The 16,021-nt window shown below is 49.3% G+C and overlaps 1 protein-coding gene across 1 annotated transcript in view; it reads left to right on the top strand.

The window, feature by feature from the left end:
• LOC121284312 (protocadherin-16-like) overlaps positions 1 to 16,021 on the top strand; it is a 178,983-nt gene that overhangs the window by 99,574 nt on the left and 63,388 nt on the right. The window contains exon 15 of the mRNA XM_041199699.1: positions 8,092 to 8,303. Coding sequence (XP_041055633.1) covers positions 8,092 to 8,303 — 212 coding nt within the window. The remainder of the gene's footprint in view (positions 1 to 8,091; positions 8,304 to 16,021) is intronic.

Consider the following 16,021-nt stretch of genomic DNA (forward strand, 5'->3'; position numbering starts at 1 on the left):
GAGCCTCTTTTTCACAATTTATCCTCTGAAGAAGAGAATCTATCTCCACATGGAGAGGCAAGGTTTGATCAGGGATAGTCAGCATGGCTTTGTCAGAGGGAGGTCATGCATAACAAATTTGATTGAATTTTTTGATGAGGTGACCAGGTGTGTAGATGAGGGTAGTGCAGTTGAAGTAGTTTATATGGATTTCAGCAAAGCCTTTGACAAAGTCCCACATGGGAGACTTATAAAGAAGGCAAATGCACATGGGATACAGGGGAATTTGATAAGGTGGATTCAAAATTGGCTTAGTTGTTGGAGACAGAGGGTGATGACAGAAGGATGCTTTAGTGACTGGAAGCCAGTGTCCAGTGGTGTACCACAGGGATCTGTGCTGAGTCCCCTATTATTTGTCATTTATATAAATGACATAGATGACTATGTGGGGGGTAGGATTAGTAAGTTTGCGGATGACACAAAGATTGGCCGGGTGGTTAACAGTGAGGTTGAGTGTCTTGGGCTACAGGAAGATATAGACGGGATGGTCAAATGGGCAGATAAGTGGCAGATGGAATTTAACCCTGAAAAGTGTGAGGTGATACACTTTGGAAGGAGTAATTTGACAAGGAAGCATTCAATGAACGGCATGACACTAGGAAGTTCTGAGGAACAAAGGGACCTTGGCGTGTGTGTCCATAAATCTCTGAAGGCGGAGGGGCATGTTAGTGGGGCGGTTCCACAACTGCAACATAACACCTGTCCCACCATTCTAACTTATGTTGTTTAATTTACTTTAGTTACTTTCTTCCTATACGCACTACAATGTATGGTGTTTATTGAATGTTAATACCGCTAACAACTAAGGTTATATACTTCTTAAATGCAAGGCATGTCTTCATGTTCTTTTATCCTGTGTCTCCGCCACTCTCCTCGCGCTATTTTATCCTGTGTCTCCACTCTCTGTGCTCTTTTATCCTGTGTCTCTGCTCTCCTCACGCTCTTTTATCCTGTGTCTCCGCTCTCCTCGCACTCTTTTATCCTGTGTCTCCGCTCTCCTCGTGCTCTTTTATCCTATGTCTCCGTTCTCCTCGTGCTCTTTTATCCTGTCTCTGCTCTCCTTGTGCTCTTTTATCCTGTGTCTCCGCTCTCCTCATGCTCTTTTATCCTGTGTATCCGCCACTCTCCTCACGCTCTTTTATCCTGTGTTTCCTCTCTCCTTGTGCTCTTTTATCCTGAGTTTCCTCTCTCCTTGTGCTCTTTTATCCTGAGTCTCCGCTCTCCTCACGCTCTTTTATCCTGTGTCTCCGCCGCTCTCCTCATGCTCTTTTATCCTGAGTCTCCGCTCTCCTCGCGCTCTTTTATCTTGTGTCTCCACCGCTCTCCTCGTGCTCTTTTATCCTGTGTCTCCGCTCTCCCCGCACTCTTTTATCCTGTGTCTCCGCTCTCCCCGCACTCTTTTATCCTGTGTCTCTGTGGCAGGATCGGACAAAACCTTGGGCTGCTTGTCTGATGCCCGGCTACCGGACTGATTGACGGGCTCTCGCTCTGCGTTTAGTGACGCCTCCATGGAAGCTGTGAAGAATCTGCTGTCACATGATGCCTGGAATGACGGCCATAGACCAGGGGGCCGTCTGCAATATCCAAATGGTCTCACTGCTCCTAGTATTTGTCAATATGACCATTTGTAGAGCTGCACCTAAACCACCTTGGAGGCACAACTGCTGCATTTGAATATATTCAGCATTGTCTTTTTGCTGCATTGAGCATCCTGGACCTTCATGGTGGAAATTGTCACGAGGCTGATGATGGTGAGGAATTGCTTCCACTTCTTTCACCAACGTAAGATTAGGGGCAACAGTCTGGTCAACTGGAGCTCTGGAAAGAACATCAGACAGCCTTTGTGACTTCTCTGGGACATAGACGGCTGTACAGTGGGACTGTATCAACTGGGGGTGAAATCGTTGAATGCGGATCGGCATCTTAACAATCTCTGTGGGTTTGAGGAGTGTTGTGTGGGGCTTGTGGTCTGTTTCCACCTGAATGGGCAGCTCCATCAGCTCTTCAGAAAAGCGCTTGACAACCCAGGTACCCTCCAGTGCCTCCTTCTCAATAGTGGCATCCCTTTGTTCAGTTTCTGCGAGAGTTCAAGAAGCAAAATGGACAGGTTTTCTATCACCACCCTTTTTCAACTGGGTGAGACCAGTGCTGAGGCCTGTGGAGGTAGTGTCTGCACTGACAACAGTAGGAAACATGGGGTTGTAATGCACCAGGACATCTTAGGAGGCTTGATGACCTTTAATGGATAGAAAGGCCCTGATTTGTTCCGTGCCCCAGAAGCATTGCTAGCTCTTTGTAGGAGGTCTCTCAAGGGTTTCATCCGTGTGGCCAAGTTAGGCCTAAACTTTCCCACCTGGTTTACCATCCCCAGGAAACGCTGAATGCTGATGATGCACATTGGTTGGGAAACTCAACAATGGCCTTTGCTTTCTGAGGATTGGCTGCAATACCAAGCTGCTGGATGATGTGCCTCGGGATTTTATATTGGCCCTGATGAACTCTCACTTGGCATTCAGCATGAGGCCTGCTTCCTGGAGCACCTGGAGGACCCTCTCTCACACTATTGTCATGTTCAGCTCTTGTGGAACTGTGTAGGAGGCGTTGTCCAAATAGCAGATAACACCTTGTTATCCCTCGAGGATTGTTGATGTGGTACACTGAAATATCTCAAGGACAAATGAAATGTCAAAGGGAAGTGATTAAAGCAAAATCGATGAGAGGGTTTGATCAAACTCGCCAGGAGCCTAGGTTCCTTGTCAAGGGGATTTGCCAAAAGCCACTATTCACATCAAACTTACTAAATTGGACACTATTGGCAAACTTGGCGAACCTGTTGTCTACCAATGCCAGCAGGTGGACTTCCCTCTGTACAACTTTATTAAACTGCGTAAGATCCACATGAAGCCAGAGGTGACCATTAGGCTTAGGAACGGTGACCAGGCCAGAAGCCTCGTGTCACCAGGGAAGTGCCGTCCCCGTGTAACACGTGGTCAAGTTTCTCCTTAACCTTCAGCAACAGGGGTTGTGGCACCTCACTAGGGGCAAACAGACAGACTGGAATGGTGTCTGGGAGCAGAGAAGCCCTTGGAAAAGTTGTGAAAATTCCTGACTGAATGTAACCCTGGTTCAAAAGAAAGAATCTCATCGAATTTCTGTGTGATGCCTCACTGTATATGTGTTCCTGCTAATTAGGAACATTGCTTGATTGCGAATGATACAAAGCGTCTCTGTGATCTGTTGCCCCTTGTGGTAGTAATCTGACCCTTAACGTGGAGGCTTGTTCCTCCCAGTCCCTGAAGCTTTATATCAGGAGGCTGAAGAGCAATTGTGCGGAGCCTTGCAAGGTGATCAGCCAGTACAGGTACCCTGCGCCTGTTGGGAACCCTCTGACCTCTAAATTGATGGACTACAAGTCCTGGGAAATGTTGATGAACTTTGCCTATGAAGTGTTGGATGTGTGAGAAATATGAGATGGTGTTATGTTTTCCCGGTGCCTTTGTTTGCTGAAGACTCTCTCTGAGCTGGAATTGTCCTGTCCTGCCACACCTGAAATACCCAGGGTCCCCGGAGGACAATCCTGCTTTCTGTACCCTCATCTCACGCCACAACGCACACATTTCAAAATGGCAGCAGACTAGTTTCCCATCTTTTGTACCATTTTGGTGGAGTTACTGTGTCTGGGCCTGCCAGAGATATAGGCCTTTTTGACACCTTGGTGCACAGTAAGGTAGTGGATCAAATTCACTTTGTTTCAGTCAGCCCATCCCAACCATGTTGTATTGAAGACTGTTGTGGGTAAGGAGTAGTTATGGAGCACAATGTGGTCAGGACTGAGTGAATGGGTCCATCGGAGGCCAGGGAGACAATGTTCCAATTTGGATCTGGCCTCCCAAAGGAAGGGAAAAGACTGACCTGGATCAGTTATGTGTGGGTGCAGAAAGCCAAAACCACTCGGAACTGTGGAAAATTTTTGTCGCGCCTTCCGGTAGTGATCTCTGAGCGGGGTATTCAAGGTTTGTAAACGGGCAGGTTAGGAGCAGTGACTCCTCTTGCGGTGCTGCCATCACTCCTTGTCTGTGATGATGGTGTCACTAAGATACCTGATGAGGTCCTGCACTGACCACAGATCCAGATCATCTTGGACCAAGGGCCCTTTGTCGTATGAGCACCAACAATGGACTAAATTGTTGCCACCACCACTGTACCATATTGTAGAATGTGCTAAGCTTGGATTCTAACAAGGAAGAGCTATAGGCGTATCAGGAGATTTACTTAACAATTAGCTTATTTACACGATTTACAGTTTGTACTAAGTAGGTTTACAGGGATGGTACATCTCCCCTTGGGGCTGCCTGTCTGCTTCTTAGAGTACTCAGTGCATGACTGCCTGATGTCAGTGTTACATCATCATGTAGCTGATAGGTTAGCATATCCATTCTTTTAACCCTTTATGCTACACTAAATGCTTGAATATTTTCCCTCACACATCCAATATTTTGCACTCCTCCTTACCTACAACATTTGAATTGTCTCTCTTTTTTGTGAAGATAAATGCTAAGTATTCAGTAAAAATATGGTCTTGCTTTCTGGAGCCACATTACTTTTTTGGTCTCTGACTCTGTTCTTTCCTTAGTTCCCCTCTCGTGATTCTCTTGGCCTCAGCTTTTCATTCCCCTTAGCTGTGGGTCAGTTTGTTGTTATATATTTAAGCTCACAGCCCAATATACAAGTTGATATGGAGTTTGTTGCTGGCTCTGCTTCTCTCTCTGAGTAGTTTGTGTGTTACAAGTGTTTCCATGTGGAAGTGTTAGAGAACATAGTTTGAAGGTGACTGCTAATCAGTCCCAGCCTTTGCCCGATCAAGTCCCCATAACTCTTTTTCTCATGGAAAGCCGCTTCCCACATTCGCTGACAAGATTCTCCCAAACACGAACAGGCAGCAGTGAGGCAGGCCCAAAATGCTTTCATTCCGTTGAGCTCATTCTCTGTCTGAGGTTTGGCCACTGAACTCAGGCAGCATAAAATGATAAACACTACATTACACAGCAGTCTGGCAGTCGCCTCTGACTCCCTATTATTTAGCAGTTGACAGGCGGAGCTGTGAAGAGGCAGAGAAAGAGCTTGTCAGAATGAATGTACTATGTTGAGACATTGCCCATTCATTTTCTATGGAGGTGGATAGATTCTTGGTAAGTAAGAGGGTGAAAGGTTATTGGGGGTGGGTGGGATGCAGATTTCAGGTTACTATCAGATCAGCCATGATCTTATTAAATGGCAGAGCAGGTTCAAGGGGCTGAATGGTCTATTCCTGTTCCTTGTTCATATGTACAAAAAGAAAAATATTACATGAAATTCCCAACCCAACCCCACTCCCTGACCAACCCCACTCCCTGACCAACCCCACTCCCAACCCAACCCCACTCCCAACCCAACCCCACTCCCTGACCAACCCCACTCCCTGACCAACCCCACTCCCAACCCAACCCTACTCCCTGACCAACCCCACTCCCTGACCAACCCCACTCCCTGACCAACGCCACTCCCAACCCAACGCCACTCCCAACCCAACGCCACTCCCTGACCAACCCCACTCCCTGACCAACCCCACTCCCAACCCAACCCCACTCCCTGACCAACCCCACTCCCTGACCAACCCCACTCCCAACCCAACCCCACTCCCTGACCAACCCCACTCCCTGACCAACCCCACTCCCAACCCAACCCCACTCACAACCCAACCCCACTCCCTGACCAACCCCACTCCCTGTCCAACGCCACTCCCTGACCAACCCCACTCCCTGACCAACCCCACTCCCAACCCAACCCCACTCCCAACCCAACCCCACTCCCTGACCAACCCCACTCCCTGACCAACCCCACTCCCAACCCAACCCCACTCCCAACCCAACCCCACTCCCTGACCAACCCCACTCCCTGACCAACCCCACTCCCTGACCAGCCCCACTCCCTGACCAACCCCACTCCCAACCCAACCCCACTCCCTGACCAACCCCACTCCCAACCCAACCCCACTCCCTGACCAACCCCACTCCCTGACCAACCCCACTCCCTGACCAACCCCACTCCCAACCCAACCCCACTCCCTGACCAACCCCACTCCAACCCCAACCCCACTCCCAACCCAACCCCACTCCCAACCCAACCCCACTCCCTGACCAACCCCACTCCCTGACCAACCCCACTCCCTGACCAGCCCCACTCCCTGACCAACCCCACTCCCAACCCAACCCCACTCCCTGACCAACCCCACTCCCTGACCAACCCCACTCCCTGACCAACCCCACTCCCAGACCAACCCCACTCCCTGACCAACCCCACTCCCTGACCAACCCCACTCCCTGACCAACCCCACTCCGAACGCAGCCCCACTCCCTGACCAACCCCACTCCCAACCCAACCCCACTCCCTGACCAACCCCACTCCCTGACCAACCCCACTCCCTGACCAACCCCACTCCCAGACCAACCTCACTCCCTGACCAACCCCACTCCCTGACCAACCCCACTCCCTGACCAACCCCACTCCCAGACCAACCCCACTCCCTGACCAACCCCACTCCCTGACCAACCCCACTCCCTGACCAACCCCACTCCCTGACCAACGCCACTCCCAACCCAACCCCACTCCCAACCCAACCCCACTCCCTGACCAACCCCACTCCCTGACCAAACCCACTCCCTGACCAACCCCACTCCCAGACCAACCCCACTCCCAGACCAACCCCACTCCCTGACCAACCCCACTGCCTGACCAACCCCACTCCCTGTCCAACGCCACTCCCTGACCAACCCCACTCCCTGACCAACCCCACTCCCAACCCAACCCCACTCCCAGACCAACCCCACTCCCTGACCAACCCCACTCCCTGACCAACCCCACTCCCAACCCAACCCCACTCCCTGACCAACCCCACTCCCTGACCAACCCCACTCCCAACCCAACCCCACTCCCTGACCAACCCCACTCCCTGACCAACCCCACTCCCAACCCAACCCCACTCCCTGACCAACCCCCCTCCCTGACCAACCCCACTCCCTGACCAGCCCCACTCCCAGACCAACCCCACTCCCAACGCAGCCCCACTCCCTGACCAACCCAACTCCCAACCCAACCCCACTCCCTGACCAGGTGTAGTCCCAGAGGTTCAGTACTGAGTGAGTGCTGCACTGTCAGAGGGTCAATACTGAGGGAGTGCTGCACTGTCGGGGGGTCAGTACTGAGGGAGTGCTGCACTGTCAGAGGGTCAGTACTGAGTGAGTGCTGCACTGTCAGAGGATCAGTACTGAGGGAGTGCCGCACTGTCAGAGGATCAGTACTGAGGGAGTGCTGCACTGTCAGAGGGTCAGTACTGAGGGAGTGCCGCACTGTCAGAGGGTCAGTACTGAGGGAATGCTGCACTGTCAGAGGGTCAGTACTGAGGGAATGCTGCACTGTCAGAGGGTCAGTACTGAGGGAGTGCTGCACTGTCAGAGGGTCAGTACTGAGGGAATGCTGCACTGTCAGAGGGTCAGTACTGAGGGAATGCTGCACTGTCAGAGGGTCAGTACTGAGGGAGTGCTGCACTGTCAGAGCGTCAGTACTGAGGGAGTGCTGCACTGTCAGAGGGTCAGTACTGATGGAGTGCTGCACTGTTGGACAGTCAGTACTGAGGGAGCGCCGCACTGTCAGAGGGTCAGTACTGAGGGAGTGCCACACAGTCAGAGGGTCAGTACTGTGGAATTCTCTACCACAGAGGGCCATGGAGGCCAGATCAGTGTATATATTTAAGAAAGGAATAGATAGATTTCTGGACTCTAAAGTTAAGTGGTTTGGGGAGAGAGCAGGAGTACCACCTTGAGATAGGGGTTAGCCATGATCATATTGAATGGCGGAGCAGGCTCGAAGGGCTGAATGGCCTACTCCTGCTCCTAGTTTCTACGTTTCTATTTTAATGAGATGTATACATTGTCAGTGATTTGCCAGATTGTATTCAAACTAAGGGACTAGCAGGGTGTTGTGCACAGAGAGTGACCGGTTCCTTACTCTCCCCAGGTGATATCTCAGTGAAGAGTTCATCAGGACTGGACTATGAACAAAGCCCCAAGTTACGCCTGGTGGTCAAAGCAGAATCATCTTCCTCCTTCGTTTTCACTGCTGTCACCCTCAGTCTCCATGATGTCAACGATAATTTGCCACATTTTCAGCTACAAAATTACGTGGCCTTTATCTGGGAGGCCCAAGGCTATAACACACCGATCATGCAGGTAGGACACACCTATACCAGAGGGAAATCTGTCCTCGACACCACACTGCTTAACATTGCCCAAGCTCAGTCTACCCTTATCTAGCTGTTCATGACTAGATATCCTGCAAAAAATAGGAACCTGCACTTCAACCTGTGATCGTGGAAAATGCCCACAAACTCAGGCACTAAAATGTACAATAACCTTCAGAGTTGGGCAATGGGTAGATTTCCCCCTGAGGGAGATATTAGCACATCAACTAATACATCTGAGTCCCCCTTCTCTCCCAGGGAGATATCTGTACACTCACTGGTGTCTCTCTCTCAGGGAGATATCTGTACAGTGACTGGTGTCTCTCTCTCAGGAAGATATCTGTACACTCACTGGTGTCTCTCTCTCAGGGAGATATCTGTACACTGGTGTCTCTCAGTCCCTTTCTCTCTCTCAGGGAGATACCTGTACATTGACTGGTGTCTCTCATTCCGTCTCTCTCTCGCAGGGAGATATCTGTACACTGATTGCCGTCTCTTAGCCCCCTCTCTCTCTCATGAGATACCTGCACACTTACTGTTGTCTCTTAGTCTCCTCTCCCTCTCAGGGAGAGTTCTGTACACTGACTGTCATCTCTCATAAGCTTGTACACCTCGATCAGGTCGCCCCTCAGACTTCTCTGCTCCAACGAAAACAACACAAGTCTATCCAACCTCTCTTCATAACTTAAATGTTTCATCCCAGGCAACATCCTGGTGAATCTCCTCTGCACCTCCTCCAGTGCAATCACATCCTTCCTATAATGTGGCGACCAGAACTGCACACAGTACTCCAGCTGTGGCCTCACCAAGGTTCTATACAACTCCAACATGACATCCCTACTTTTGTAATCTATGCCTCGATTGATAAAGGCAAGTGTCCCTTATGCCTTTTTCACCACCCCACTAACATGCCCCTCTGCCTTCAGAGATCTATGGACACACATGCCAAGGTCCCTTTGTTCCTCAGAACTTCCTAGTGTCATGCCGTTCATTGAATACTTCCTTGTCAAATTACTCCTTCCAAAGTGTATCACCTCACACTTTTCAGGGTTAAATTCCATCTGCCACTTATCTGCCCATTTGACCATCCCGTTTATATCTTCCTGTAGCCCAAGATACTCAGCCTCACTGTTAACCACCCGGCCAATCTTTGTGTCATCCGCTAACTTACTAATCCTACCTCCCCCATAGTCATCTATGTCATTTATATAAATGACAAATAATAGGGGACCCAGCACAGATCCCTGTGGTACACCACTGGACACTGGCTTCCAGTCACTAAAGCATCCTTCTGTCATCACTCTCTGTCTCCTACAACTAAGCCAATTTTGAATCTACCTTATTAAATTACCCTGTATCCCATGTGCATTTGCCTTCTTTATAAGTCTCCCATGTGGGACCTTGTCAAAGACTTTGCTGAAACCCATATAAACTACATCAACTACACTATCCTCATCTACACACCTGGTCAACTCCTCCAAAAATTCAATCAAATTTGTTAGGCATGACCTCCCTCTGACAAAGCCATGCTGACTATCCCTGATCAAACCTTGCCTCTCCAAGTGGAGATAGATTCTCTCCTTCAGAACTTTCTCCAATAGTTTCCCTACCACTGACATGAGAATCACTGGCCTGTAGTTCCCTGGCTTATATCTACAACCCTTCTTAAATAGTGGAACCACATTAGCTGTTCTCCAGTCCTCTGGCACCTCCCCCGTGGCCAGAGAGGAATTAAAAATATGGGTCAGAGCCCCTGCGATCTCCTCCCTTGCCTCCCTCAGCAGTCTGGGACACAAATCATCTGGACCTGGAGATTTGTCCACTTTTAAGCCTGCCAACACCTCCAATACCTTGTCACTCCCTATATCAATTTGCTCAAGGACCTCACAGTCTCTCTCCCCAAGTTCCATACCTTCATCCTCATTCCCTTGGGTGAAGACAGATCTCAAGGAGATATCTGTACACTGACTGGCATCTCTCAGTCCTCTCTCTCTTAGGAAGATATCCATACACTGACTGGTGTTTCTCAGTCCCCTCTCTCTTTCTCAGGGAGATATCTGTACACTGACTTGGCTCTCTCTGTCTCTCTCTCTCAGGGAGATATCTGTACACTGACTGGTGTCTCTCAGTCCCCTCCCTCTCTCTCAGGGAGATATCTGTACACTGACTGGTGTCTCTCAGTCCATCTCTCGCTCAGGGAGATATCTGTACACTGACTGTTGTCTCTCAGTCCTTCTCTCTCTCAGGGAGATATCTGTACACTGACTACTGTCTCTCAGTCCCCTCTCTCTCAGGGAGATATCTGTATACTGACTGGTGTCTCTCAGTCCCTTTCCCTCAGAGAGATATAAGTACACTGACTAGTGTCTCTCAGTCCCCCTCTCTCTCTCAGGGAGATATCTGTACACTGACTGGTGTCTCTCAGTCCCCTCTCTCTCAGGGAGATATCTGTACACTGACTGGTGTCTCTCAGTCCCTCTCTCTCTCTCAGAGGGATATCTGTACACTCGCTGGTGTCTCTCAGTCCCTTTGCCTCAGAGAGATATATGTACACTGACTAGTGTCTCTCAGTCCTCTCTCTCTCAGGGAGATATCTGTACACTGACTGGTGTCTCTCAGTCCCTTTCCCTCAGAGAGATATATGTACACTGACTAGTGTCTCTCAGTCCTCTCTCTCTCAGGGAGATATCTGTACATTGACTGGTGTCTCTCAGTCCCCTCTCTCTCAGGGAGATATCTGTACACTGACTGGTGTCTCTCAGTCCCTTTCCCTCAGAGAGATATATGTACACTGACTGTTGTCTCTCAGTCCCTCTCTCTCTCAGGGAGATATCTGTACACTGACTGGTGTCTCTCAGTCCCTCTCTCTCTCTCAGAGGGATATCTGTACACTCGCTGGTGTCTCTCAGTCCCTTTCCCTCAGAGAGATATATGTACACTGACTAGTGTCTCTCAGTCCTCTCTCTCTCAGGGAGATATCTGTACACTGACTGGTGTCTCTCAGTCCCTCTCTCTCAGAGAGATATATGTACACTGACTGGTGTCTCTCAGTTCCTCTCTCTCAGTGAGATATCTATACACTGACTGGTGTCTCTCAATCCCTCTCTCTCTCAGGGAGATATCTGTACACTGACTGTTGTCTCTCAGTCCCCTCTCTCTCAGGGAGATATCTGTACACTGACTGGTGTCTCTCAGTCCCTCTCTCTCTCAGGGAGATATCTGAACACTGACTGGTCTCCCTCAGTCCCTCTCTCTCAGGGAGATATCTGTATACTGACTGGTGTCTCTCAGTCCCTTTCTCTCTCTCAGGGAGATATCTGTACACTGACTGGTGTCTCTCAGTCCCCTCTCTCTCAGGGAGATATCTGTACATTGACTGGTGTCTCTCAGTCCCCTCTCTCTCAGGGAGATATCTGTACACTGACTGGTGTCTCTCAGTCCCTTTCCCTCAGAGAGATATATGTACACTGACTGTTGTCTCTCAGTCCCTCTCTCTCTCAGGGAGATATCTGTACACTGACTGGTGTCTCTCAGTCCCTCTCTCTCTCTCAGAGGGATATCTGTACACTCGCTGGTGTCTCTCAGTCCCTTTCCCTCAGAGAGATATATGTACACTGACTAGTGTCTCTCAGTCCTCTCTCTCTCAGGGAGATATCTGTACACTGACTGGTGTCTCTCAGTCCCTCTCTCTCAGTGAGATATCTATACACTGACTGGTGTCTCTCAATCCCTCTCTCTCTCAGGGAGATATCTGTACACTGACTGTTGTCTCTCAGTCCCCTCTCTCTCTCAGGGAGATATCTGTACACTGACTGGTGTCTCTCAGTCCCTCTCTCTCTCAGGGAGATATCTGAACACTGACTGGTCTCCCTCAGTCCCTCTCTCTCAGGGAGATATCTGTATACTGACTGGTGTCTCTCAGTCCCTTTCTCTCTCTCAGGGAGATATCTGTACACTGACTGGTGCCTCTCAGTCCCCTCTCTCTCGGGGAGATATCTGTACACTGACTGGTGTCTCTCAGTCCCTCTCTCTCTCAGGGAGATATCTCAACACTGACTGGTCTCCCTCAGTCCCTTTCCCTCAGAGAGATATCTTTATACTGACTGGTGTCTCTCAGTCCCTCTCTTTCTCAGGGAGATATCTGTACACTGACTGTTGTCTCTCAGTCCCCTCTCTCTCTCTCAGGGAGATATCTGTACACTGACCGGTGTCTCTCAGTCCCTCTCTTTCAGGGAGATATCTGGATATCTATATACTGACTGGTGTCTCTAAGTCCCTCTCTCTCTCAGGGAGATATCTGTACACTGACTTGTCTCTCTCCGTCTCTCTCCCTCAGGGAGATATCTGTACACTGACTGGTGTCTCTCAGTCCCTCTCTCTCTCAGGGAGATATGTACACTGACTTGTCTCTCTCCGTCTCTCTCTCTCAGGGAGATATCTGTACACTGACTTGTCCCTCTCAGTCCCTCTCTCTCTCAGGGAGATATCTGTACACTGACTGGTGTCTCTCAGTCTCTGTCTCTCTCTCTCAGGAAGATATCTGTACACTGACCGGTGTCTCTCAATCCCTCTCCCTCAAGGAGATATCTGTACACTGACTGGTGTCTCTCAGCCCTCTTTCTCAGAGAGATATTTGTTCAGTGATTGGTGTCTCTCAGTCACAGCTCTTCTTCAAAATGGAAATTGGATCTTGTTCTGTTACTTACACTTTAAACTTCTATTATAGATGATAGATGTGATCACAGTTCATTTAGTTTTAACATAATTATGGGAAATGACAGAAAGAACAGAAGTTAGAGTTTTGAATTGGGGTTTGGACACTTCCCTACCCAAAAATTGTGACATCATTTCTGTGTTTGCAAATGCTGAGAAATGATCAGTGATCATTTGACACCAAATGTTCCAATTTGAAATGAGGTTTTCATTCACTCAGCAGGTGTTTTACCATCTCTGATATCAAATGCGATCAATAGCAAAAGGCACAGAAATGCATCGAGTATGCTCAAAGTGATCAAATACACTCAAAGGCAGCAAACGTGCTCAGCAACCACGTTGAAAAATGGAAGAAATTAATGACTTAAATAATATCTGCATTTATTCAGTTTTTTTCATTTTGCCCAAATATTCTTTCCACACTATATGCTGAGAGCACTGCCAGATCCCCATCAGTGATGATACACTGGTATTGTCACTGGGCTAGTAATCCAGAGACCCATGGTAATGCTCCGGGGACTCGGGTTCCAATCCCACATCGGCAGATGGTACAATTTGAATTCAATAAAAATCTAGGATTAAAAGTCTGAAGATGACCAGGAAATCCTCAATTGTTGCAAAAACCTATCTGGTTCATTAATGTCCTTTAAGGAAGGAAATCTGTCGGCCTTACCTGGTCTGGCCTACATGTGCCTCCAGACCCACAGCAATGTGGTTGACTCTGAAATGGCCGAGCCAGACACTCAGTTGTATCAAATCGCTACAAAGTAACAATAAAGGAATGAAACCGGACGGACCACCCGGCATCAACCAAGGCACCGGAAACAACAACGGCAAACTCAGCCCTGTCAACCCTGCAAAGTCCCCCTTAGTAACATCTGGGGTCTAGTGCCAAAATTGGGAGAGCTGACTCACAGACTAGTCAAGCAACAGCCTGACATAGTCATCCTCACGGAATCATATCTTACAGATAATGTCCCAGACATCACCATCACCATCCCTGGGTATGTCCTGTCCCACCGGTAGGTCAGACCCAGCAGAGGTGACAGCACAGTGGTATACAGTCAGGAGGGAGTTACCCTGGGAGTCCTCAACATCGACTCCGGACCCCATGAAGTTTCATGGCACCAAGTCAAACATGGGCAAGGAAACCTCCTGCTGATTACCACGTACCACCCTCCCTCAGCTGATGAATCAGTGCCCCTCCATGTTGAACATCATTTGGAGGAAGCACTGAGGGTGACGAGGATCCAGAATGTACTCTGGGTGGGGGACTTCAATGTCCATCACCAAGAGTGGCTCAGTAGCGCCACTACTGACCGAGTTGGCTGAGTCCTAAAGGACATAGCTGCTAGACTAGGTCTGCAGCAGGTGGTGAGGGAACGAACAGGAGGGAAAAACATACTTGACCTCATCCTCACCAACCTGCCTGTCACAGATGCATCTGTCCATGATGGTATCGGTAGGAGTGACCACCGCACAAGTCATTGTGGAGACAAAGTCCCATCTACACATTGAGGATACCCTCCATTGTGTTGTGTGGTACTACCACCGTGCTAAATGGGATAGATTTTGATCTAGCAACTCAAGACTGGGCATCCATGAGGCACTGTGGACCATCAGCAGCAGCAGAATTGTACTCGAACACAATCTGTAACCTCATGGCCCAGCATATCCCCCACTTTACCATTACCATCAAGCCAGGGGGTCAACCCTGGTTCAATGAAGAGTGCAGGTGGACATGCCAAGAGCAGCACCAGGCGCACCTAAAAATGAGGTGTCAACCTGGTGAAGCTATAACACAGGGTACTTGTGTGTCAGACAGCACAAGCAGCAAGTGATAGACAGAGCTAAGCGATCCCACAACCAACAGATCAGATCTAAGCTTTGCAGTCCTGCCACATCCAGTCGTGAATGGTGGTGGACAATTAAACAACTCACTGGAAGAGGAGGCTCCACAAATATCCCCATCCTCAATGATGGAGGAGCCCAGCACATCAGTGCAAAAGATAAGGCTGAAGAATTTGCTACAATCTTCAGCCAGAAGTGCCCAGTGGATGATCCATCTCAGCCTCCTCCGGAGGTCCCCAGCATCACAGATGCCAGTCTTCAGCCAATTCACTCTACGTGATATCAAGAAACGGCTGATACTGGATACTGCAAAGGCTATGGGCCCTGACAATATTCCGGCAATGGTGCTGAAGACTTGTGCTCTAGAACTTACTGCACCCCTAACCAAGCTGTTCCAGTACAGCTACAACACTGGCATCTACCCGGCTATGTGGAAAATTGCCCAGGTATGTCCTGTACACAAAAAGCAGAACAAATCCAACCCAGCCAATTAACACCCCATCAGTCTACTCTCCATCGTCAGTAAAGTAATGGAAGGTGTCATCAACAGTGCTATCAAGCAGCACTTGCTTAGTAATAACCTGCTCACTGATGCCCAGTTTGGGTTCCGCCAGGGTCACTCAGCTCCTGACCTCAATCAGCCTTGGTTCAAACATGGACAAAAGAGCTGAGCTCCCAAGGTGAGGTGAGAGTGACTGCCCTTGACATCAAGGCAGCATTTGACCGAGTGTGACATCAAGGAGCCTGAGCAAAACTGGAGTCAATGGGAATCAGGGGGAAAACTCTCCACTGGTTGGGGTCATACCCAGCACAAAGGAAGATGGTTGTGGTTGTTGGAGATCAGTCATCTCAGTTCCAGGACATCACTGCAGGAGTTCCTCAGGGTAGTGTCCTCGGCCCAACCATCTTCAGCTGCTTCATCTATGACCTTCCTTCCATCATAAGGTCAGAAGTGGGGATGTTCGCTGATGATTGTACAATGTTCAGCACCATTTGCAACTCAAAGAACAAAGAAAAGTACAGCACAGGAACAGGCCCTTCGGCCCTCCAAGCCTGCGCCGATCATATTGCCCGTCAACTAAAACATTTTGTACTTCCGGGGTCCGTATCCCTCTATTCCCATCCTATTCATGTATTTGTCAA

The sequence above is a fragment of the Carcharodon carcharias genome, chromosome 11, assembly GCF_017639515.1.
Source record: "Carcharodon carcharias isolate sCarCar2 chromosome 11, sCarCar2.pri, whole genome shotgun sequence".
Taxonomy (NCBI): domain Eukaryota; kingdom Metazoa; phylum Chordata; class Chondrichthyes; order Lamniformes; family Lamnidae; genus Carcharodon; species Carcharodon carcharias.